Here is a 24,882-nt window from a genome sequence, read left to right on the forward strand (position 1 = left end):
CAACTATGACAGACAAATTGAGAGAAAAAAATCCTGAAAATCACATTGTAGGAATTTTTATGATTTTATTTGCAAATTATGGTGGAAAATAAGTATTTGGTCAATAACAAAAGTTTCTCAATACTTTGTTATATACCCTTTGTTGGCAATGACACAGGTCAAACGTTTTCTGTAAGTCTTCACAAGGTTTTCACACACTGTTGCTGGTATTTTGGCCCATTCCTCCATGCAGATCTCCTCTAGAGCAGTGATGTTTTGGGGCTGTCGCTGGGCAACACGGACTTTCAACTCCCTCCAAAGATTTTCTATGGGGTTGAGATCTGGAGACTGGCTAGGCCACTCCAGGACCTTGAAATGCTTCTTACGAAGCCACTCCTTCGTTGCCCGGGCGGTGTGTTTGGGATCATTGTCATGCTGAAAGACCCAGCCACGTTTCATCTTCAATGCCCTTTCTGATGGAAGGAGGTTTTCACTCAAAATCTCACGATACATGGCCCCATTCATTCTTTCCTTTACACGGATCAGTCGTCCTGGTCCCTTTGCAGAAAAACAGCCCCAAAGCATGATGTTTCCACCCCCATGCTTCACAGTAGGTATGGTGTTCTTTGGATGCAACTCAGCATTCTTTGTCCTCCAAACACGACGAGTTGAGTTTTTACCAAAAAGTTCTATTTTGGTTTCATCTGACCATATGACATTCTCCCAATCCCCTTCTGGATCATCCAAATGCACTCTAGCAAACTTCAGACGGGCCTGGACATGTACTGGCTTAAGCAGGGGGACACGTCTGGCACTGCAGGATTTGAGTCCCTGGCGGCGTAGTGTGTTACTGATGGTAGGCTTTGTTACTTTGGTCCCAGCTCTCTGCAGGTCATTCACTAGGTCCCCCCGTGTGGTTCTGGGATTTTTGCTCACCGTTCTTGTGATCATTTTGACCCCACGGGGTGAGATCTTGCGTGGAGCCCCAGATCGAGGGAGATTATCAGTGGTCTTGTATGTCTTCCATTTCCTAATAATTGCTCCCACAGTTGATTTCTTCAAACCAAGCTGCTTACCTATTGCAGATTCAGTCTTCCCAGCCTGGTGCAGGTCTACAATTTTGTTTCTGGTGTCCTTTGACAGCTCTTTGGTCTTGGCCATAGTGGAGTTTGGAGTGTGACTGTTTGAGGTTGTGGGCAGGTGTCTTTTATACTGATAACAAGTTCAAACAGGTGCCATTAATACAGGTAACGAGTGGAGGACAGAGGAGCCTCTTAAAGAAGAAGTTACAGGTCTGTGAGAGCCAGAAATCTTGCTTGTTTGTAGGTGACCAAATACTTATTTTCCACCATAATTTGCAAATAAATTCATAAAAAATCCTACAATGTGATTTTCTGGATTTTTTTTCTCATTTTGTCTGTCATAGTTGACGTGTACCTATGATGAAAATTACAGGCCTCTCTCATCTTTTTAAGTGGGAGAACTTGCACAATTGGTGGCTGACTAAATACTTTTTTCCCCCACTGTATATATAAGTTATATTAGTTCTCTTAAAGAAAATCAATTTATTTAAACATTTTCATCATGTGTTTTACTTTAGCTGGTGTTGGTCAACATTTGTTTGACTATCTAGTTGATCCTCTTCATGTGCTGTTGTGTTGTCCTGATGCAGGCTGACCTGAACTGTAACATCCAGGAAGACTCTGGGGCCTTCTACGGTGTGAGCAGCCAGTATGAGAGCTCTGAGAACATGACCATCACCTGCTCCACCAAGGTGTGCTCCTTCGGCAAGCAGGTGGTTGAGAAGGTGGAGGTGAGTCCTAGGGCTCTATTCAATCTGGAAAGCTGAAGCGTTACGGATTCCGCGATAGAAATGTTAAGGTAGTTTCTGATTGAGACGACATATGCAGCGTTTACCCTGAATGCAGTCTATGCTAAAGCGGGAACATTGCCTAAAAGTTTAAATCACGCTGTAAAGCTGAAGATCCGCGTTATAGCTTCGATTGAAATTTAAAGGGAATGTTCCGCGTTCGCGGGTAAACGCTGCATAAGTCAGCAAATTTGAACGTGTATCTTCCGAAATACGGAGTGAATCCAGGTCTTAGTCACACACACCACTGTGTGCTTGGTGGGGACGCAACTATAAAACCACATAAATGACTCACAATCCTTACCTACTTTTATATTTGTGTTTCTCACAATTGCTGTGTGTTACCTCCTATTTGATCATGGTGGACATTGTTCCCTCCACTTATTTGTTTTCTTGTGAAGAGCTGTACTCAGTGATCTCTCTCTCTCTCCCCCTCAGACTGAATATGCCTGCTTCGAGAATGGACGCTTTGTCTACAGGATAAGCCGCTCCCCCATGTGTGAATACATGATCAACTTTATCCACAAACTCAAACACCTGCCTGAGAAGTACATGATGAACAGTGTCCTAGAGAACTTCACCATCCTATTGGTAAGGATATCCTGTTCAGTCATCAGTCAGTTTGTATACTTGTGTGTGTGTCACACTGCATTTCTCTTTTGTTTCAGGTGATGACCAACAGAGAAACACAGGAGACGCTGCTGTGCATGGCTTGTGTGTTTGAGGTGTCGAACAGCGAACACGGAGCTCAACATCACATCTACCGGCTAGTCAAAGAATAAGAGACTGACTCAGTGGAAACATGCTGGGACAAACTATCACCGATCTACCTGAAGGACAGCTTATGAAGGATGGAGGGAAGACATTGAAGGACGAATCCTGAGTATTGACAGAGATAAATCACTGTTGTGATTGGCTGGTTGTGGGAAAGACATGAGGCAACCGCCCAGTGAATCATGCCTTCAGAAAGACTGACAACTTTATGGAAAGTGGCTGTGCCTCTACACAATGTCCTTGGGTTACATTGGGGTCAAGTTTCTAATGGATACTATCATTATTTGTATGAGTGCAGCTGTCAATGTACAGTTGTGTCGTGTCATTTTTCCAGACTAGGTCATACCTGTGGTGTACATATGAAGGGGCATTGCGTAACATAGGAAGATGTTCTGTGGATTACATTTGGAAGCTATCCGTTTTCTGCATTTTATACTGTAGTCATCACCAAAATGAACCAATTACAGATTATAATAGCCTTTCTTAATTAGATAAATATAAAAACTATACAAACAGTTACTACATACATGTAATTGTGTGAACATTACTATCACACAAACATTTTCCAAAGAAAAAAGGTTTTACATTTTGTACATTTTGGATAACATAGCAAATGCTAAACTACTGTATGATGAAGACAGGTTACGGTTACAATTCCAGGGACACTGAAACTATAAATAAGATAAGCAAATTCAGGTACCACTTTGCAGCACAGCTCTCTGCATCAGATCCCCTGTGCCCAACTAAAGAGAAAAAGCACTGATGATACTACAGCAAGACAATGCATGGCAGAGACCAGAGATTCCTCCTAAGTTATCTTTTCTCTAAGCTGCTAAGGTGTTACCCCGTATGACAATGAAGCAAAGAATACACATATTGAAAATGAAAGCACTGTACTACCATAGTTACCCATCCCAAAGCACTTAGTTCCGCTGTATGGTTATGCGGGGTAGAGTTAACTTGTTGAATAAACCCTCTCTTTTTAGTGACTGAAACTTTACTGCTCAGTGACTGAGGAACACATTAGTCAAAACACTCCCATACAATAATCTTTGGGTTTTCTTGGTTCTGGACGCTATTCAGCCTTATTTTGCCCATCAATCTGTGGCCTACACTTCCGGGCGCCTTAAAGCTGGACTCGTTAATGGTGGAACTGCCACGTCTGTTTGCGATATTACAACAACAAATGTACTGCAAACAACTTTGCTTGGATCGAAATGCATGACATTTGTGATGAATCATGTCGGTCATTAAAGATACAACTGTCAGTTTTACATGTACACATTTCACCTTGTTTTACAAAATAATTATGGTAAGTTATACATTGATTATTACAATAAACAAGTTCCATGCGTAATAGCAGTAATAACTTTGCCTTGTCTATCAAAAACCAAAAATCTGGAGACATGTCAGATGTGCATTTGTCCCCTGCACTATATTATAAAGTGCCTTTGGTCATGACTTTACAGCTTAGAAAAGGTTTAAAAGAAGCAAAACCAAAAAGTTTAAGAAATGGCGGACGAGATCACCAGAATGCCTTTTCCAATGTGTTTCTCTGTAGAACTGTATTCATTACCACAAGAATTAGACTATTTGGGAAAAGATTGTACCCTTAGATGCATGTTCAGTGTTTTCAATAGTTATGGGTCACAAGATCTCTCTGCGAAGGTTTATTTCATATCACTGTCACAGTAGATCAACTGTGTTATCATACCATATGCACACAATAACATTACAGTCCATAAAACATAATGCAGTATACTTGTATGTTAGTGTTGCTGAAGACAATGGAATCAGGCAGGGTTCATGTCACGTTTAGAAGACCTTTGACCTGTGTTTTAACTTATTAATAATTGGGACTAGATTATGGTGTGAACAACACAGACCACCATTACAGTAGTTTCTGTTTGAATGTGCTCTATGTAGGCTATACTTTACAATGCTTTTGTGATGACTCCAGTTGAACCAGAGCCAAGCCTGTTGGTTTCACTGCTGGGCTCCCAGTATGTCTGTCCTGTCAACCAGGAATATAGAGTTCACACGATAAGTCTTTGGAAAATATTGTTAATTTAAAATGGACACAAGGAGTATTTTTGACTAACATCAGCAGCTAAGATCTGGGTTGTGTGTTCTTTGTCTATAGGTACTGGTACTTTCTTGTCTTATCTATTTAAAAAAATTGGCTTTAATTTTTCTCAAGTTTGGATGGCATCTTCAGAACATTGTGTGCAGAGAATTGTTAAAGGTGATTTGTATAAAGAGACGAGAACATGGAAAGAGAAACTGACAATACATGTGTTGTTACTGCACAGGGTCTGGTCTTTGCTTTGTAACTTTTTCTTCAAATTCTAAAATGTTAGATATTTTATAGCTTTCTAGAAAACTTGGTATGCATATAATATCCAATTAAAAATAAATGGTCAATTCTGTTTCTGAATGATGATTAATCAATTTAATTTCTCACAAACGTCAATGCATTGCTCTCAAATGAATTATTGTAATATTACCTCTATGGCTGGAACGATACAATACTCCCAATGCACAGCAGGGGGAGCTCTATCCAAAAGAATCGGACTTAGCAACCTGCGATACTTTTGACCTGTTCACTCACATGAGAATGAATAGTAACTCCAATTTTTTTTTTTCTTCAGCCTGGATATGGCAATCCTCTTTGGATACATTTCCTGGCTATGTTGATGTTGGAGAATACCCTGCCTGACATGATTATAACCTCCAGCCTGGGGTTTTATGTAGTGTTTCACCAACAAACTTGGCCTGTCATCAACTGTCAGGGTCACAGGAGGTTACACCGGCAGGGACAAATGAGGAGCTGTGATTCTGTCAAGATAACAATCCCCATGCACTAAAGACCTCTGCAATAATCACAGACAAATCCTTGTTTTATGAAAATATAGTTTTTTTGTTCATATGTCTTTGCGGAAGTGGTTTGGTTGGGGTGTTATACGGGGCAGAGGTAAATTATCGTTCTTAGCAGCTCCATTCATATTTTTATTTTATTTTGCTTGCTTTGTTGTTTCTATAGAATACCAGATCAGAAGTCTTCAAACTGTGAAGTAATGGGGCCCCTGACTGACCCTTTTCTTTATGTGCATCAACATAAACTAATAAAAGGCCTTGTAAATGAATAAGCTTGAGACATCAGCATATTTATATAGTTTAATTTGAAAGTTTCACTTGAATTAATTTAATAACGTATATACACACTCACTTTAAAATGTGTTCACTTTTTCTTCTTTCACATGAGAATGATGGTCGTTTTGACCAAAGTACAGTAGGCAAACTGATGCGTAAAATGCGCACAAAGTGGGCAGGTAATGTTACATTCAGAAACTTCTGTTTGGAGTAGAGTTGTAGTGTCATGTGATCAACGGAGACTGGAGAGAGTCCCATTGCGAGCAGAGGGCGTATACTTTAGTGTTTGCATAGAAATGTACCCACAGCAGTGCATGCCGACCGAAAGGAAGGACGCCCGTTCCTCCTCTGCGCACAGTGTTCCAAAACGGAAGTCTGCGGGGATAATGTGATCCCCCAGCAGAACAACTTCACAGCGTGCCTCACTCAGTCTGCCATGGGAATAGTCCTACTGGAGGGAAGTACTGCGCTTATTACTTCATGATGATGACATGCCTACATGAGAATAAGGCCAGCTCCAAATGAAGGTGTGTGTCACTTTTCTCTCTACAACTGAAAAGTGAAACCGAGGAGTCGAAAGGGGAGCAGAAACTTTAATCAGCAGTTAGGTTGGAGGTTTTTCCAGTATGGAGCAGGAAGAATGCAAGGTATCAGTATGGGTCTGCCGGGAGGAGAAGCTGGTCTCCGGGCTGTCCAAGCGCACCACCTGCGCCGATGTTGTCAAAGTTCTACTGGAGGACCAAAACTTGCAGCAAGGTGCGTCAGCGGTGATGCTATCCGGGACCCCCCAGTCTTACTGCATAGTGGAGAAATGGAGAGGCTTTGAGAGGATTTTACCCAATAAAACCAAAATCCTGCGTCTCTGGAGCGCCTGGGGAGATGAGCAAGAAAACGTGAGGTTTGTGTTGGTGAAGAATGAGGCATCGTTACCGAACAATGGACCCAGGAGCGCCGAGGCGCGGGTCGTTCAGAGCAAAGACAGTCCGTGCGTATTCAAGGGAGCAGCCAAGACCACAATGGCTTTCTCGCAAGAAAAGCAGCGGAGGATTGTTCGAAAAGCTTTTAGAAAGTTGGACAAAATTAACAAAAAGAAAGAGGAGACTGTTCCTAAGGACACATCCTCAGTGGAGAAAATGGAAACGTTGGTGCACTTGGTTATATCGCAAGATCACACCATCCGCCAGCAGATCAAAAGGATCAAAGAATTAGATAGGGATATAGAGAGGTATGAGGCAAAAGTGCACTTTGACAGAATTAAGAGGCATGGTATCAATTATGTGCAGGACACATACATGGTGGAGTCGAGCGCGAAGGCTGATCCAACAGAGGACGTTCCGTGTTCAGCAGAGGCAATCGCACAGTTTGAGGAGTACGCGCTCAGGTGCGACGAGGTCCTGCTACTTCAGGAGGAGCTGACAGAGCGCAAAGCTCTCATGGACATCATCACAGGTGAGATTCAGGAGGAGCTGAACCAAAGGTGGATGAAAAGACGGCAAGATGAGCTGTCGGGCAAAGACAGCGACAGTATTGGGGAGTCTGTGGACATCCCCGTGGCTGCAATGGCTCCACTGCCAGCCGCCGCCGCTCCTGAGCCAGATGTGGACAGTCTATCAGAGAACGACTTGCTTTTAGAGGAGGAGAGAATCAAAATACAGCTGGATACCAGTTTATATATTGGTCTTCGTTTGAACACGGATTTAGAGGCTATAACGGGTGATTTGGACTTAAGCCAGGAGCTGTGGGACGCAAAAGAAAAAGAACTAACGGATTTGCTCGCAAAAATGGACTCTATCGATTTAAATAAGGAGAAGTTACCCGAGGATGACAAAGAACCCTCTGGTGTCACTGAGACTGAAATGTTGCCTTCCTTGGAGAAGAGCAGTGGGTGGGTGGAGCAGGCCAGAGGTCTCTCCAAGACCATCAACATGAACGACGAGGACTCAGACACGGGGCTGAGCTCCATGCATAGCCAGGACTCTGACAATACACCTGTTTGTGAATCACTAGTGTAGCTAACTCTTTATTGAACTGTTGAAAATATGCAATGCAAACTCAGGGACAGTGGAATTCTCCACACTAAACAATATGTTTCTCCTTTTCCTCCAAAAGGCATCAGCATGGACACTTAAAATCTATAGGGCGGCAGGTAGCCTAGCGGTTAAGAGCATCTGTGCTAGTAACTGAAAGGCAGGTGGTTCGAACCCCTGACCTGACTAGGTTAAAAATCTGTCTATGTGCCCTTGAGCAAGGCTCTGGATAAGAGTGTCTACTAAATGACTAAAATGTAAATAGTATAGACAAGCAATAGATCATATGGCAATTGTGCTGAAATCCTAACAAAAGTTATGGAAAGTTGATACAGTGAGGGAAAAAAGTATTTGATCCCCTGCTGATTTTGTACGTTTGCCCACTGACAAAGACATGATCAGTCTATAATTTTAATGGTAGGTTTATTTGAACAGTGAGAGACAGAATAACAACAACAAAATCCAGAAAAAAACGCATGTCAAAAATGTTATAAATTGATTTGCATTTTAATGAGGGAAATAAGTATTTGACCCCTCTGCAAAAACATGACTTAGTACTTGGTGGCAAAACCCTTATTGGCAATCAGAGGTCAGATGTTTCTTGTAGTTGGCCACCAGGTTTGCACACATCTCAGGAGGGATTTTGTTCCACTCCTCTTTGCAGATCTTCTCCAAGTCATTAAGGTTTCGAGGCTGACGTTTGGCAACTCAAACCTTCAGCTCCCTCCACAGATTTTGTATGGGATTAAGGTCTGGAGACTGGCTAGGCCAATCCAGGACCTTAATGTACTTCTTCTTGAGCCACTCCTTTGTTGTCTTGGCCGTGTGTTTTGGGTCATTGTCATGCTGGAATACCCATCCACGACCCATTTTCAATGCCCTGGCTGAGGGAAGGAGTTTCTCACCCAAGATTTGACGGTACATGGCCCCGTCCATCGTCCCTTTGATGCGGTGAAGTTGTCCTGTCCCCTTAGCAGAAAAACACCCCCAAAGCATAATGTTTCCACCTCCATGTTTGACGGTGGGGATGGTGTTCTTGGGGTCATAGGCAGCATTCCTCCTCCTCCAAACACGGCGAGTTGAGTTGATGCCAAAGAGCTCCATTTTGGTCTCATCTGACCACAACACTTTCACCCAGTTCTCCTCTGAATCATTCAGATGTTCATTGGCAAACTTCAGACGGCCCTGTATATGTGTTTTCTTGAGCAGGGGGACCTTGCGGGCACTGCAGGATTTCAGTCCTTCACGGCGTAGTGTGTTACCAATTGTTTTTTTGGTGACTATGGTCCCAGCTGCCTTGAGATCATTGACAAGATCCTCCTGTGTAGTTCTGGGCTGATTCCTCACCGTTCTCATGATCATTGCAACTCCACGAGGTGAGATCTTGCATGGAGCCCCAGGCCGAGGGAGATTGACAGTTATTTTGTGTTTCTTCCATTTGCAAATAATCGCACCAACTGTTGTCACCTTCTCACCAAGCTGCTTGGCGATGGTCTTGTAGCCCATTCCAGCCTTGTGTAGGTCTACAATCTTGTCCCTGACATCCTCGGAGAGCTCTTTGGTCTTGGCCATGGTGGAGAGTTTGGAATCTGATTGATTGATTGCTTCTGTGGACAGGTGTCTTTTATACAGGTAACAAGCTGAGATTAGGAGCACTCCCTTTAAGAGTGTGCTCCTAATCTCAGCTCGTTACCTGTATAAAAGACACCTGGGAGCCAGAAATCTTTCTGATTGAGAGGGGATCAAATACTTATTTCCCTAATTCAAATGCAAATCAATTTATAACATTTTTGACATGCGTTTTTCTGGATTTTTTTGTTGTTATTATGTCGCTCATTGTTCAAATAAACCTACCATTAAAATTATAGACTGATAATTTCTTTGTCAGTGGGCAAACGTACAAAATCAGCAGGGGATCAAATACTTTTTTCCCTCACTGTATAGCTTGCTCTGCTGTTTCTGTGTGTCACAAGTATTAGAACTAGGGAAAACAACGACTGCATTGAACTGCAAAGACCAACATCACTATGACCATTCAGCTATAAACATACAGGTTACTGTGGAAATAAAGTATTACAACATATTATGATCTGTTTGATTTAGTACTTGCATGAGTAGGAAAAATTATTTAAGTGTTGGCTAGGACACTCACAAGTTTTATTTGCATCAGGATTAGACCCACATCATGAGAAAGTAAAAAGTTGATAGAAGTTGTTTTGCATTCTTTAGGGGCCATGTCTTGTGGTGTGTGATTGTCATGATCAGTTGTATTTCATTGGAGTCTATATGGAGGAGCAAAGCATGAACTTCTGCATTAAAGATGATTACTGTAAATTGATGCCTTTTACAGGTAGACTATAGCAGCAAAGCAGACCAAACTATTCACTATTAACCAAGCGAGGAACTTCCAGACATTTTTACTATTAAGTTTGTAATTCCTTATATTTGCTTAGATGCCAAGCTTTTCACTGTACTCTGAGGTGGGTGTTCAAAAAGTTGGATAGAAGCCAGTGCGTTAGAAGCCAGTGCATTAGAAGCCTACAACTGCAACTGCATTTGATCTATATGATGGCAGTATCTGTTGGCACAGTTTAGGCCTATAGATTTTTGTTGTTGTTTTTTTGACACTATCCACCTCTGAGTGCCAGGTTCAAACCTGCCAAGATGGAGCATTTCCCAGAGGGTAACTTCTAGAAATATCAAAGGACATTATCAATGAACAAAACCTCTCTCTTGAGAATGTTGCTGATGCATTACTAACCTTTCATATTCAGAGAATACAAGTTTAAAGCCAGTCTGCTGATGGAAATGCATTGCAAATTGGCCAGACTAGCTGTCACCTGATCCAGTGACTGTTTAATTCATCCATGTAGTCGATCCTCACTTTCTCTTCGGTTTCTTGGCAACATGATGGTCATGCCCTACTGGTGGCAATGCCCTATTCAGTTACAGTACAATTTGCTGTGCCAATCAACCTCATGGATCGGTTGTTCTCAGCATGGATTATGTCAGGACGACCATTTGAGAGCTCTAATCTAATCGGTTTTTCAGGACAAGTAATAGAAACTGCAGTGTATATGGATCCTGGGAAAGCTGAGACATACAACATCCCAAAGTCAATGCAGTGGTTATGCTCTGCCCTACCCTGACTGAGGTTCTATACATTGAGGAGAGAGAAACATGACATGCAGAAGCAGTTTCTGTTTATGCAACCCAGTCTGCTTTTGTGTCTGGGCATTGTGTTGTTGTTGTTGTTGTTGTTGTTGTTGTGCCCCCTGTGTGCTCACTGGGCTGTGTTTGGCATGGGGCGGCAGGGCCAGAGAGCAGCTGCCTAGCCTCACTCACTCTGTTTACATAAGTCAGGGATGAAGGCTGGGCCAGGCTTCATGTGCTACTGTGTGGGATGGACTGGGACTGTCTGAGAAGGGATGTGTGTGTTTCAGATCCGGAGGATTCGAGTCCCCAACAGCTTAGTGCCACACTAATGCTCTGTTAGTTCTCTATACCACTGAGATTATTTTGGCCATATGTTTGAACTTGATCCCACAGAGGTGTACAGTATGTGGACGGACAGACACAGACAGACAGACACATCAGTGGTACAGTAGTGAGGTTTTGGGCCCAGTCTTTCTCTAACCCCAGCACCTGCTCTGATCCTACCAGATGACAGGGAGAGGGAGGATAGGGGTAGATAAAGCTGTATTCCGCAGGGTTGAATGGAAATGTGTCAAACAAACAAACAAGAGCATAAATTCCTATGTGCATGAAATAGAGCGGCAGTGTGTTTAGTTTGGACGCCAGAGAGGAACATCTGGTCAGTGGTGTGTGTGTGTGTGTGTGTGTGTGTGTGTGTGTGGAGGGGAAGCCAACAGAGAGAAACACCTGGTGTGGCACAGCTACTTCTTCTCTCTGGAACTGTGTTTATGCTGTGTAGCTGTGTTGGGTAGATAAGGCGATTTAACTGTTTAAGCACCCTGGCAACAGTCACAGATAACACTGAAACACAACCTTGTTGCATTGTCCTCAACCAGCATTTTTACCTCAAACGTATCCATACACTGTATCATACCCACTTGACTTTAAAAACAACCTGCCCACACCCTTACCCTAAATAGGATGACTTAACTATAAACTTTTTAAATAAAACTTAGGCGTAACCATCTGTGCCAGGGATTTCCTGTACCATTTCTGTTGCGTTTGTATGATAACGCTATCAGGCCGGTGTTATCATAATGGAGTTGCATAATGCAGACATACTGTAAGGGGAAAAGACTGACCTCAGAGAGACTTCCTGCACTCTTCAACCCCCCCATTCCACTCATGCAATGACAGCTTAGTAGTGAATGGGACCCTGCCCTGGTGATGTTCTCATGGGTCATCAACCTCATCATTCATAAACCCAGGTAATAAACTGTATCCAAGGGAGACCGCAAATCTATAAATATAGTTAAAAAGCAGCAGCCTGTAAGGCCGGAATCAATCTTACGCCATGTCCAGCTGAATTAGGACCAGCCCTCTAAACCATTAAGGGGCCAATCGTAACTTCCACTTAAGTATAATTTTAATTTAGTCTTCCATTGACATCAATGAATGACTAAGTGAAAAACTACTGCACATCTGGCCAGTCGGTTAGGATTCACCCCAAAGAGATCATCGATATTTATACATTGTCAAATTTAAGAGACTTTAGTGATATTGAAATGTATGCTACACATGCATGGTACAAAACCACTCACATGAGATGACGCAGGCTCATTATGTGTTTGCAGGAATGAGTCCAGCAGTTAATATATCCGTATGGGATCTAATGAGCCCTCTCTTCATCTGGTGGCTGTCTTTAGGAAATACTACTAACAGGGAAACAATCTGGATGAGTGGGGGGCAATAAAACCAAACCACGAGTGAGTGAGTGAGTGAGTGAGTGAGTGAGTGAGTCAGAACATAACACTTCTCAAGGTGCCAACTGACAACCACTCTCACCCCCATCCAGACCATTAAAGAGGAGGATCCATGGACCAGACAGGCTAGTATGGGATTATTCTACACTGGAGCTAGTTGTTCCACAAGTGGCCTGTCAGATGGAGGGGGTGACCCTGTAGACATACCGAAACCTGGGGCATGTTCAGCAGGGCACAACATTGAGGAGCGTCAGATATAAATATATTATGTAGAACATGCCTCTCTGACATGTAGAATAAGGAATCATGTTGGCTCTACTAATGTCATTTCTATCAGCAACATTTAACATTGTTTTCCTACTGAACGTGGTGCTGAAAGAGTGAGAGAGAGAGAGAGAGAGAGAGAGAGAGAGAGAGAGAGAGAGAGAGAGAGAGAGAGAGAGAGAGAGAGAGAGAGGTCCTGTCAGAGCTCCAAGCTAAGTGCCTAATAAACTTGATGAGCCTGTCTGCTCTGTTCTGTTCATCAGTCAGTCTAGCTGGATGAACATGGAACATGAAGACTAGGGTGTGGCCTTGTGAATCTTTGATGACAACAACTCAGCCTGGCTGTGTGGTGCCATCTCAGAGAGTAATTACTCACAGACACAGTCCCCTCACAGGGCCTGTCATAAATCACAGACACAGTCCCCTCATAGGGCCAGTCATAACTCACAGACACAGTCCCCTCACAGGGCCTGTCATAACTCACAGACACAGTCCCCTCACAGTGCTTGTCATAACTCACAGACACAGTCCCCTCACAGTGCTTGTCATAACTCACAGACACAGTCCCCTCACAGTGCTTGTCATAACTCACAGACACAGTCCCCTCACAGTGCTTGTCATAACTCATTCAACCCGAGGAGCCACTCAGCCATATTGATTTATAGGAAGGGGGATGGGTTAATTCCTCCTGCTCCTAGTTTTGAAACCAAAGCAGCTTAATGTTGTTGTTCTAACCCCAGGTCCAATAGGACCAATTAATGCCATGTTCCAGTAAGGCAGCAAATGCCATGTAAATAAAACGTTCCCTTTGATTCAAACACAAACAAACAGCAGATCACAGATATAGCAGAAGTTTTTGATGTCAATGATAACGCAGAGAAAAATTAAGTGCCCGTTGGAGCGAAGGTCACAGCATCATTGAAAAAAATTGTCATAATCCATCAAAACATAAATTTACTTCAATAATCACTTAGCTACACAAAGACGGGAATACACTGAGTGTACAAAACATTAAGAACACCAACTCTTTCCATGACAGACCAGGTGAATCCAGGTGAAAGCTATGATCCCTTATTGATGTCACTTGTTAAATCTACTTAAATCAGTGTAGATGAAGGGGAGGAGACAGTTCAATGAAGGATTGTTAAGCCTTGAGACAATTGAGACATGGATTGTGTGTGTGTGCCATTCAGAAGGTGAATGGGCAAGACAAAATATTTAAGTGTCTTTGAATGGGGTACGGTAGTAGGTGCCAGGCACACCGGTTTGTGTCAAGAACTGAAACGCTGCTGGGTTTTTCATGCTCAACACTGTGTGTATCAAGAATGGTCCACCACCCAAAGGACATCCAGCAAACTTGACACAACTGTGGGAAGCATTGGAGGGGGGAGGGGGGGTGCAACTCAATTTTAGGAAGTTGTTCTTCATTTTTTGTATACTCAGTGTAGATCACACTAACTTGCATGGTTTAGCACAGCACAGAATGCAACCACAACCATTCCTCTGGTAGTGCCTGTGAACCCAGACTCTCCAACATCTTTCTGTAACCTAACCTTGACGGTAACGGTGCTGTGCTGTGATTTCGACTGCATGGGACTGGTAAACACAGAGCTGCAGACAAACAGGGGTCCAGCTAGTGTGGAAAGGCTGGCTGGATTAAACATTTACCAGAGTAAATACATCCAGCAGGCTTCCTTGATCTCATGCTCCACGGGCCTGTCAAAGACAAACATGCCTGTGTGTGGCAACCCCTTTTAATGACTCACACAGCACAGGACACGGTGTCCTTCTACATACCTGTGTGTGTGTGTAACACGTGTGTACACTTCCCTTAACTGGCATAACATACTCCCACATATTTGTGCACTGAACTAGAAAAAAAATCAAACATGGTACATTGCAATAATGCAACTATACATTGGCAAAACAAGGTAATGTTTGGTAGGCCAGCCATTAGGTAAGTCCTGCTTTTATGAGACATTTCCAACAGGCATATGCTCTAGTCCTTCCAATATTCCCATGCAGCGATCAGTGCCATTGGTGTGAACAGGTTGGAGTTGTCAGTAGGGGAGGGAAGTAAAGGACAGGTTCTCATAGGAGCCAGTCACGACACTTACGCTGAACAGGGAGTTGTGTTAGTGCTACGCAACAACACTCATCCATTATACAAGTCATAAATTAGGGCCCTCTAATGTTACCTTCTGAACAACACAGCTCCTAACAGGCATGGTGCAAAGACATCACCATGAGGATTTATAACAATGCTTCTAACCAGAAGAGCTAATTATCAAAACCAGCAGTTGACGATTTATTTGTTTATCATTTTGCACTTCACGATCATCATCATTTAAATTTAGTGGTACAGGTGTAGGATCTTAATTTGATCACTCTTTTGGTGCTGAGAATTTTCCTGCACTTCAGGATATGCAGATGAGCTTTGTGATTTACATAAATCCACTGAAAACCCATTGTTATATTAACAGTATTGCACTTTTCATGTAGCCTACTTTCGGCCAAATAGCCTAACCACCGATCATGCAATATTATGGACTAAACATTCAAATCCTGGTGCTGTAGGATTATATTGCTGTGACAATATAGGTCAAATTAAGATCCTATAACTGTATATAAAATCCTCATAGTACAACAACTCCAGTCAATGTTTTCATTAGTTGTTATGTGGATGAGAAAGCTACTGTAGGTCATCATTACTGTGTGGACATACTGGGCAGGTCAGAAGGAACAAAATGAGTGTCTTGAACTCCTTTTAATGAATTATTGGATAGGTTAATGACACAACGGCATCATACATTATTCAATTGGAAATCAACAAGAGCATAGCTTCTCTATGAAGGGTGAAACAGCAGGAAGATGACAAATGACAAGTTCATGTCTTGCATCTGTCAGGATTTCCACATATAATGACATGGCTATTAGCTCAAAAACATTAACATTTAGTAGTTGATTTGTACCCAATTCATGTTCTTGTTTAGAGATAAACGTTACCGATTTTCAAAAATTGTGTTTTTCCAGATGAGGATAACCGGTGTGTGTCTGTTCAGTTCAGAAGTGCCGGATGTTCATTTTGACTCAAGTCCCGCTCATCCCAACAGATGAATGCCAGGAAGCAGACGGCACCTTTCCCTTTCCTGCTCACCACTTCCCATTACACTAGGGTTAGGGCTGTGTGTGCACGGGCAACATTTTGACACCAGGAAAAACTTAAGTTAAGCTTTCTCACCTCTGTGTAATTAGGTCATGTGTGCTTCCCGTGTAAGATTAGGTACTATCAAATTGTATTTTCGTTAATGTATAAAGATTTAATCATGGGCACGTCAAAGAGCACAAAGAATTTAGAAACTCCAAAAAGGATTGTAGTTAACCTGGACTAGAGGCGAGAGAAACCCTGTGTGCCTCCTCCTCCACCTCATGCAGATGTAAACGTGTCTTTAACAAGAGCTGACAGAGCTTACCTCTCAGAACAATTGTAAGACAAATTGCATCCTGTGGGTGGACGTACCTGCCTAAAAGGTCTCTGCTCTATCTATCCATGAGGTTGAGAGGACATACATAAGGATGTAAGGATGGTTGAAACCAAAACACTGCATTCGAGACTGGATTAGGAGAATGGACTAGACTTCTGGGAAACGAGACCAAAATAACTAGTTTAAATGTTAATGTTTTACTCCAATTGGTGGGTTTCTGTTTCTACTTCAGGATGAGAAAAGTTTTGTACGTGTTAACCTTTGTATCCAGTTTCACAACACATATTTCCAAAGTTTAAATGTATCATCTTATACACCACACAAGGCCTCATACTGTTACAGTAGATGAGAAAATGATGCGATAACGTTAACCCATGTCCTGTTTGAAAGCAGGTGAGAGGGGAGACATTGTGGGATGTAAACAAAAGATGCTGACCACCGTGACCTCACGTCCAAACTCCCACCCTTGCCTCAGGTATTGGGAGCACCTGTGCCCTCCCTCCATCCATCCCTCCCTCCCTCCTTCCACCGCTCTGTCCTGGCCAGGTTCTGAGGACCGCCTTTGACCCTGAACTACCGGGTCAGAGCCATTAGCCTGCGTTTAGACAGGAAGACAGATTCTGATATTTTTCTTTCACAAATTGGACTTTTGACCAATCAGATCAGCTCTGAAAAATGTGATGTGATTGGTCAAAAGACCAATTAGTGGAAAAGGAATATCAGAATCGGGCTTCCTGTCTAAAGTCAGCCTTACAAGGTCAGAGGGTCCACTCAAAGCATTCCTGAGCTTTTAATAGGTCACTACCTTAACTTAGAGCGAGTGAAATGGCAAGAGAAAAAACAGGAAAGAAGCAGAATGAGATAATATGCATCATCACAGAGCAACGCTAATTAAATCCACCTACTGTAGGGGAAACGGGAATATAAAACAAAAACACATCACAATAAACAGATCTTTCTTCAGCCAGCCAAGTATCGGTGTGTGGGATCATCACAGACCTAAAGCACACCACCCTCATTCCACAGCTTTCCAGTTAACTTAGTTTTCCTTGTGGGCTGACAGATTAATAAGAGCACTAAATCACAATAAAACAGTCACAATAACAAAATTAACAGATTTTTTTATTTATAAAACCAGGTTAAATCTGTAGTGTTCGTCTGCCAGTCTTTCTCCACTACAGTGCTTTTCTGACTGTTACAGAAGTAGGGGAAAGCGGAATCCTCCTCTTCCATAAAAAGATCACACAGCTCTTCCATTAGAGTGAACACTTGTGTGGTTGTGTTTGTGTAGTGCTGTCTACATACACCTCAGGTAATTACAGGAGCTGATTGTCTCGGTCATTAAAATGTTGTGAAAGAGGTAGATACCCTCCCAAAACACACAACACTATCACCCACACGGATTGTGCAGTGAAAGTTTGTAACCAAGTTGAGAAAAACATTACAAGAACCTCTAGATATAAATGGATGGTGCACTAGCTGCCTATAGACACATTAGTACAACAGACTGGCCACCCTTCGTCTAGTCAACAGAACTAACAACTTTTCCACATCTCCTACTTCCCACTCATGAAAGAATCTGTCAAATCCAACAAAGTAGTGGCACTATCACCACTGTTAATCATAGAATAAAAAAAGTTCCCTCAATCTAGAGATTTTCCATTTCTAATCTCTTGTATAGTTGTATTGAGTTGAGCTTCTCATAAGAAATGCAAACCAAAGAAGAGCAGGCGGTGACTCCACGTGACCACCCTCAGATAGAAACATTCTAGTGAATAAATGACTGACCATTAGAGGGGTTAATATTTTATTATTTCAAAAAAGCTATACAAAAAATGACAACATAAACATGGACGTCTCTACGAGTAGAAGATACATCAAAATAAATGACTCCACTGGAGCGAAATCCAGAGGTAGATTTCACACTAAATACACACTCCCACATGCAGTGCTAAAATATATGATGGGACACAGCAAATCCCACCTACCGTACCCTAGTCATCGCAACAGAGGGCTGAGCGATAAAGTCACTGTTCTTACTACCCAGTGAGTGCTGAATCGCTGGGTAGCAGTGGTGAGACAAACATGGGAAAGGGGATATGGAGCAGTGCCCCATATCAGAAGGCCCTTCCTAGGACATTGATATACAGAACTATGAGCAGTGATTAATCGAAGACATCCAGGAAGGTTGGATCTTGCATGTGCTGTTAAAAAGTTTCCATTGGGACATTACTCTGTAGTCATCCGTGTTGGGTTGAGGGCAAAGTGATAAACAAGAGTACCATCAAGTGCAGGTCCTCCTTTCCTCAGATGAGTTGGGACTCCTGAGTGTTCCGTAAGGGGTTGGTAGTCTTATTCAGGCAGTTACATCTTGACGACAGTTCCCTATGACACAAGTGGAAAGTGAGTGATCAGTAACAAATACATTATCAACCTGTGAAAGAAGATTAAGGATGGGGCTGACAGGACTGTGTTGTGGCGCTGCACGTCTTCTGCCCTTTCAAACGGCATTCAACTGAAGCTAGCCGCAAAACATTTACTGAAAGAGACAGGAGATCTGTATTGTCAAGCAAACAAGTTATTCTGAAAACATATTTTTCTAAAACGTTCACAGAGTATAAAATGTAAACAGAACACACATTGACATCCCCGAAACAAAACCGACTGAAAAGATTTGCACTTAAAGTGTTGTGACTATTGCTGTAGCCTAATGTTAAAAGAAATTGCCCCGGTAAAGGTCAGAGGAATGAGAGTAATTTTTTTTAAAGGGCTTTTCAAATCCCTCCACAGAGGAAGAAGAGAAAAATAAAAAACAGGAGGAGAGCACTAAAAGCACAGAGACGGTTGCAGCTGGAGCTCTCCCGCCTCTGGCTCTAAGAGCACTTTGCATTTCTCATGCAAAAGACTCCACACCAGGCTTCTGAATAGAACCTTCAATGCCCAGATATTCAGATGCCAAAACACTGAGGGGCACACTCCATTTGCGACACACAAACCATCAGAGAGCGGAGGGGGGAATGAGACACTTATGTCAGACAGCAACTCAATGTCCCCCAGACTCCTCCACAAGAAGAACACAATGCCTGTGTGACGTTAATTATCATGAAGGTTTAATGCTGCTGCATCGGGGGCATTGGTGAAAAAGCAGTGGCGCTGGAGCCGGTGACACTGTTGGGGTTGCATGTGGAGGTCCGGATAGGGGCTGGAGATGTGAGGCTCAGTGATGGAGCCTTGAGCTGCTCGCAACAGGTCTCCTGGGAAACCATGCTGTGGGAGCTGGATTACAGAACATCACAGGGCCCCAAGTACTACTACAACTCTGCCTCAGAGGAGTACTGACTCTAGTACTCCACATTAAATGAACATCGACAACTGTAGCCAGCCAGCCAGCCAAACATCCCCAGAGTGGTGATGGAGACATGTATAACAGCACATGCATCAAACTCCATATACGTCAGGATTAAAATCTTTAATGTCCCAATGTCTTTTTCGAGCTCTGTCACTCCATTATGGAGCACTAGCTCCCCCGATGTAATAAATACCTCTTCATTTGAAGGGATAAAAAGTCTGGTGTTTTGATGTGGCCTGCAGTGTGCTGAACAGCTGCTGCCCATCGCGTTAGGCTAGCTGCCATTGTCAGAGCCGACCCAGTTAGGTGGAGAGGAGAGATTACCCTGAAGAGTTTAGCCACGCTGGATTTACTAGCCATGTGCTGGGGCTGTGAGGTGGTAAGAGCGGGCCAGTGCCATTGAGATGGTAGACAATAGAGGACCATACAGCACTGACCTCTACCAGTCTGGTAGAGTGGGGAGACCAAGGGCCCTACACACACGTCTGATCTGACAGCTAATCCTGAATGGCAGGGGCCCTGCCCACCTCGCTCCATAGAGCACTACATACTGTAAGAGGAATACACTGCCTCTTTATAAAGAGACAGAAAAACAAGGCTGCTCCAGTGGTCCTCATGTCGGGCTGATAGACATGAGGGAAAGTCTAATAGTATTTGACAGCGACACTACCTCCTGAGAGTGAGGAGGGAAACCGCAGTGTTGTGTCCTCCTCTGACGCGTGAATGGGTCTCGCACTGAAACAAGGCTCTGTTCATACAAAGTTTGACTAACTTCGTGAGGCTGAACACACTGTTCACCGAACACCATCTTTAACTGGGCCAGGGCAAATGGAGGCTATGGGCAGTACTACCACTATTAGAGTTGACATTATAAATCAAGACAGTGGGCTCACAAAGTGATAAGAGATCTTTCTGGAGCTACCCTTATTATCGGAGTTCAGCATAGCCTTGCAATGTCAGGGGGTTGCAATGTCAGGCGGTTGCTATGGCACACACAAAGTCCTACATGCGTCAAGGGAACCTGAGGACTCGAAAGAGTCTGCCACACTGAGGAGCAAATATTGCATCTTGCTGTGAACAAAGCCACCTTTGTGAGTGATACCGTGAGGCCTTTTCTAGCGCTACACTGGCCGTGTGTGACCTGGATGTGAAAGCCTGTGAATGGCTGGGTGAGAGTGCAGTAGAGCGATCACAGGTGCTGATGGCAGGGCAGGACTACAGGTAAAACAGACCTGTGGAGATCAGATGCAATCCTTCACTCCCATATTAACTTTCAGCTCCTGGGACCTCTATGAAGGACTATCAGAGCAGAATCTATGCTGCATGTGAAAGTCTACTACTCTAGATCAGTGTGTGCTAAGCTGATATACTGAGATCAACATTACAACAGGATCTGGGTTAGCTGCAACGGCAAGAAATTCCTTTGCCAAGAATATACATTTAAAATCCATATTATGTGATTGACATTTACAAACTCCATTCACAATGGCTGACTGTGGCTACTTGCTCTACTGAAACATTTAGGCTAGCTGTCATGTAGGAGCAGAATGGTAGTTTCTACAGTTCTCCTATAGCCACGAGGAGAGCTTCACCACTTTGGACAAAGGAAGCAATTATTGCCTTGAGCAGACACCCGGCATGCATCATTTAAATTCAATTTCACTGTAGCAGAAACCATGAAAGGGGATTTTCACAAAATCTTTTCCTGGTCAATGAATGACTCAGCAGTAGGACTTTCCCCACAATAGCTGAAGTTAGACCAAATAAATGCATATATAAATTGAACATTTACACAAGCACACGTATTTGATAAGATTTCTTGTCCCTTTGGGGGAGGATCTGTTCTGTTGGAATGAGTTCTCATGATACAGCAAGTAACAACAACTATGGACAGAGGTTGGTCTATAAAAATAAATAATGCACTCACACTTGGCCAGTGAGAATACAGGTGTGCTGCCTGCGACGAGGGTATAGGTAAGTCCCAGGTCTAAAATCAGTCCCTGATTAGAGGGAAACAATGGAAAAAAACCTGCAGTGGAACTGGCTTTGAGGTCCAGAGTTGAGTTTGAGGGTCCTAGACAGACGAGTGAGTGTGATACTCAACATGCCCTTCCAATGTAGTCTTACAAAGTATTGGGAAGAAGTTAGTGAGGAGTCAATTCAATAAATGTTTCCTCTTTTCCTACAGTAGAAAAGTAATTGCATTACTTATCCCTCTGTGACATCCGCATTTCAAAGCTTCACATGGAATCATGTTTCCCTACCATGTGCACTGTCTGGATTTCCCTCGGTTCCTAGTCTCCACAGAAACACTAGCCCGTCTGAACAGCAGGCCAATGCTGGGAAATCAGGAGTGATAACATTACACATTAAGGTAACTGTTGTATACGGTGTCATGGGAGCACAGCGGTGGATGCTAAGAGTATGTCAATAAAATGCTATCTGTGTTTAATCATGGCTTTTACTTTTGGTAAACAGCTCTGGTAGTCCTGTGCAGTTTGCATGGTCTCAAACAAATATTCCAATCGAGCTCCACTAAAATAGCTAGCACTCTGATCACGGATCCCATTTCCCTATGTTGTCGTTCTTCCCTTTATTGTTGTTGTGTGTTGTTGGTTACATAAGCCTTACACCTGAACAAATAAGGAATTCCCTAAATAACTAACTACAGAGTGCTACTGAACCACACACACAGTGAGTGATCAGGTTCCAGAGTTAAAGCATGTTCAGCAGCATATCATCACGGAGTCACCCTGCCAGCTATGTCCTAATCTGGTCCCTGGGGACCTGTATGGTCTCTCCTCCCTCAGCGCTCAGAGTGGAGGGAGGAGAGGAGACGGGCTCCCACATCTCTGAACAAAACAGCATATGGCCGTATCATGACACACACTGCTCTTCCCATGCATCAACTCTGTGCCTCTCTAAAAGGATATCCTACTGTGTTTCATAATCCCCCTCCCAGTCCCATGCAAACATAGTGATGTGGGTGGGGCTGACTAACTAGTCAGTGAGGAAAACAAGTGTGCCAGTCTATGGCGCCAATGTCTTTGTTAGATGTGAATTTAAAGGGACGGTTATAGCTGTCACACATATTTTGCTTGACATTTCATGAATAAAGTTAGTCTTAAATATGTCAACTGTATTTATGTAATTCAACTGCCTTTGTTTGAGAGGGATGGTTGACTTGTCTTATTAACATACACCCATTAAGAAACAAACCACAAAACAATGTGAATGAACCGGAAGCACAACTTGTTCAGTCATTAAACACATGGTGGTGAACTCCGTAACAGACGGAGTCTGGCATAAAACACTTTCCCACATTGCTCAGTGAAAACAACCAACAGTCACGTAAATAGCTATTACATAGAATGCTGAAATTAGTTCAGACAAAATTGAGTCGGGCTTTACACTATCAACTCACCCCTCTCTATTTCTGTCTGCTCAGTACGCAAAGTACAGGTGATAAAAATACTTGTCAAGCTAGTTTTCCACTTCACTAGCAGTTAGGTTGTCCCTGGCAAGATGTCAGATCGAATGATCTAATTATGGTTGGCTTGGATCACATGAAGACTACCAAGGCATCACAGCACCAATTACTCAGATCATCCCACGGAGCAGCATCCACTGTCAGGTTACAACAACACAATGTGGATTTGACATTTTAGTCATTTAGCAGACGCCCTTATCCAGAGCGACTTACAGTTAGTGATAAAAATAGAATCATACTGGCCCCATGTGGAAATCGAACCCACAACCTTGGTGTTGCAAGCGCCATGCTCTATCAACTGAGCTACAGTGTGAAGGGCCACATGTCCCGTATGATCTCCTATGGAGAATGAGAGGACATATTACACACACACACACACACACACACACCAAAATAGAGCAGTTCAAAGATCAGTTCAATCTGTTCACTTTTTTGGGCTAATCAAGTGTTTTCCTAGCTGCAGTGTGTGACTCATCCGCTCCAGTCTCTGACATTGGCTCTTTCCAACGTGGGTGAGGTTGGTTGGTGTGTCAAGAGGGCAGAGCTCAGGGGGGGGTGCCAGGGAGGTGCCCAATTATAAATACATCTACTCTGTGAGGGCTTCTGGCATTCCCAGGACGCCTGCAGACACTGAATGAACTTCCAGGGACAGAGAACGCAGTAGGCAGGCAGCTCCCTGCTAGGTTTATTTTGGTACCATTCAGAGAGTAGGCACTATAGGGAAGCAGCTCTCTGGTTTATTTTGGTACCATTCAGAGAGTAGGCACTATAGGGAAGCAGCTCTCTGGTTTATTTTGGTACCATTCAGAGAGTAGGCACTATAGGGAAGCAGCTCTGGTTTATTTTGGTACCATTCCGTGGCCCAGCCCTGCCTACGCTACAGCAACATGGAAACAGAACACTGACGTCATGTCTCTCAGGTCAGGTCAAGGCACTGTACACAGGTGGGCCGGACAGGAGCATATTATGGGATACAGCAGGGGACTGGCTGCTTGGTGTGCAACACCATTTAACAGGCAATAAATACATTTACTGCGAACAACACATTCAAATGGTGGGGTGGGGCTGTGAGGGTCATCAGTTTAGGAGGTGTTGTTACAGCTGATTGCACAAGAGGAGATTACCGTTACCTCTCTTCATTACACAATATTTATTGGACCCATTTGATGTGGGGTGTATATTATCTCACACACATATACAGTTGAAGTTTATATACACTTAGGTTGGAGTAATTAAAACTTGTTTTTCAACCACTCCACAAATCTCTTGTTAACAAACTATAGTTTTGGCAAGTCGGTTAGGGCATCTACTTTGTGCATGACAAGTAATTTTTCCAACAATTGTTTACAGACAGATTATTTCACTTATAATTCACTGTATCACAATTCCAGTGGTTCAGAAGTTCACATACACTAAGTTGACTGTGCCTTTAAACAGCTTTGAAAATTCCAGAAAAAGATGTCATGGCTTTAGAAGCTTCTGATAGGCTAATTGACATCATTTGAGTCAATTGGAGGTGTACCTGTGGATGTATTTCAAAGCCTACCTTCAAACTCAGTGCTTCTTTGCTTGACATCATAGGATAATCAAAAG

General features: G+C 43.1%; 3 protein-coding genes across 10 annotated transcripts in view; 2 read left to right on the plus strand and 1 right to left on the minus strand.

Annotated features, from left to right (window-relative positions):
- The window catches only part of LOC121532338 (transcriptional enhancer factor TEF-1), an 89,308-nt gene extending 84,256 nt beyond the window's left edge, over positions 1-5,052 (plus strand). For all 5 annotated transcript variants that reach the window (XM_041838245.2, XM_041838247.2, XM_041838246.2 and 2 more), the window contains 3 exons: positions 1,652-1,792; positions 2,288-2,440; positions 2,518-5,052. In XM_041838245.2, coding sequence (XP_041694179.1) covers positions 1,652-1,792; positions 2,288-2,440; positions 2,518-2,631 — 408 coding nt within the window. In that variant the 3' untranslated portion in view covers positions 2,632-5,052. The remainder of the gene's footprint in view (positions 1-1,651; positions 1,793-2,287; positions 2,441-2,517) is intronic.
- Positions 5,053-6,099: 1,047 nt separating this feature from the next.
- Positions 6,100-8,197, plus strand: LOC121531445 (ras association domain-containing protein 10). The gene has a single exon (XM_041836686.1). The coding sequence runs from the start codon at positions 6,403-6,405 to the stop codon at positions 7,786-7,788; it is 1,386 nt and encodes a 461-aa protein (XP_041692620.1). The 5' UTR covers positions 6,100-6,402; the 3' UTR covers positions 7,789-8,197.
- Positions 8,198-18,240: 10,043 nt separating this feature from the next.
- si:ch211-266k8.4 (carabin) overlaps positions 18,241-24,882 on the minus strand; it is a 40,662-nt gene continuing 34,020 nt past the window's right edge. For all 4 annotated transcript variants that reach the window (XM_041838243.2, XM_041838244.2, XM_041838242.2 and 1 more), the window contains one exon: positions 18,241-18,835. In XM_041838243.2, the coding sequence (XP_041694177.2) occupies positions 18,757-18,835 (79 nt within the window). In that variant the 3' untranslated portion in view covers positions 18,241-18,756. The remainder of the gene's footprint in view (positions 18,836-24,882) is intronic.

The sequence above is a fragment of the Coregonus clupeaformis genome, chromosome 6, assembly GCF_020615455.1.
Source record: "Coregonus clupeaformis isolate EN_2021a chromosome 6, ASM2061545v1, whole genome shotgun sequence".
NCBI lineage: Eukaryota > Metazoa > Chordata > Actinopteri > Salmoniformes > Salmonidae > Coregonus > Coregonus clupeaformis.